Here is a 560-nt window from a genome sequence, read left to right as displayed (position 1 = left end):
CAGCGGCAGCCACGGTTCGCCCACCAGCGGCATGCTGCACGGCATCTTCTTCAGCTGCAACACCGAATTCAACACCGGGCAGCCCCCCCAGGACTCGCCCTACGGTCGTTACCGTTTTCAGATCCCGGCTCAGCGTCTCTTCAACCCCAACACCAACCTCTACTTCGCGGACTTCTACTGCATGTACACCGCCTACCACTACGTCGTCCTGGTCCTGGCACCCAAGGGATCCTCGGGGGATCTTTTCTGTCGGGAACGTCTACCCCAACTGGACATTTCCTCCAACAAGTTCCTGACGTGCTGCGTGGAGGAAGGCGAGCTGGTGTACCGCCATGCCCAGGACAGCATCCTGGAGGTCATATACACCGAGCCGGTGGACCTCAGCCTCGGCGTGCTGGGGGAAATCAGCGGGCACCAACTGATGAGCCTTTCCACCGCCAACGCCAAAAAGGACCCCAGCTGCAAGACGTGCAACATCAGCGTGGGGCGTTAAGGGTGGGACGCGGGCAGGGCCGGGGAGGGGGACGGGTCCCCGCCATGGGGGTTTCTCCCACGGACGC

General features: G+C 62.5%; 1 protein-coding gene across 1 annotated transcript in view; it reads left to right on the top strand.

The window, feature by feature from the left end:
* LOC104169169 (phytanoyl-CoA hydroxylase-interacting protein-like) overlaps positions 1–493 on the top strand; it is a gene marked incomplete at its 5' end in the record, with an annotated part of 774 nt that extends 281 nt beyond the window's left edge. Inside the window, one exon of the mRNA XM_009710001.1 lies at positions 4–493. Within this exon, the coding sequence (XP_009708303.1) occupies positions 4–493 (490 nt within the window). The remainder of the gene's footprint in view (positions 1–3) is intronic.
* Positions 494–560: the final 67 nt, after the last annotated feature.

The sequence above is a fragment of the Cariama cristata genome, unplaced genomic scaffold (genome assembly GCF_000690535.1).
Source record: "Cariama cristata isolate BGI_N322 unplaced genomic scaffold, ASM69053v1 scaffold30351, whole genome shotgun sequence".
Taxonomy (NCBI): Eukaryota; Metazoa; Chordata; class Aves; order Cariamiformes; family Cariamidae; genus Cariama; species Cariama cristata.
This window is presented reverse-complemented; position numbering and strand designations above follow the sequence as displayed.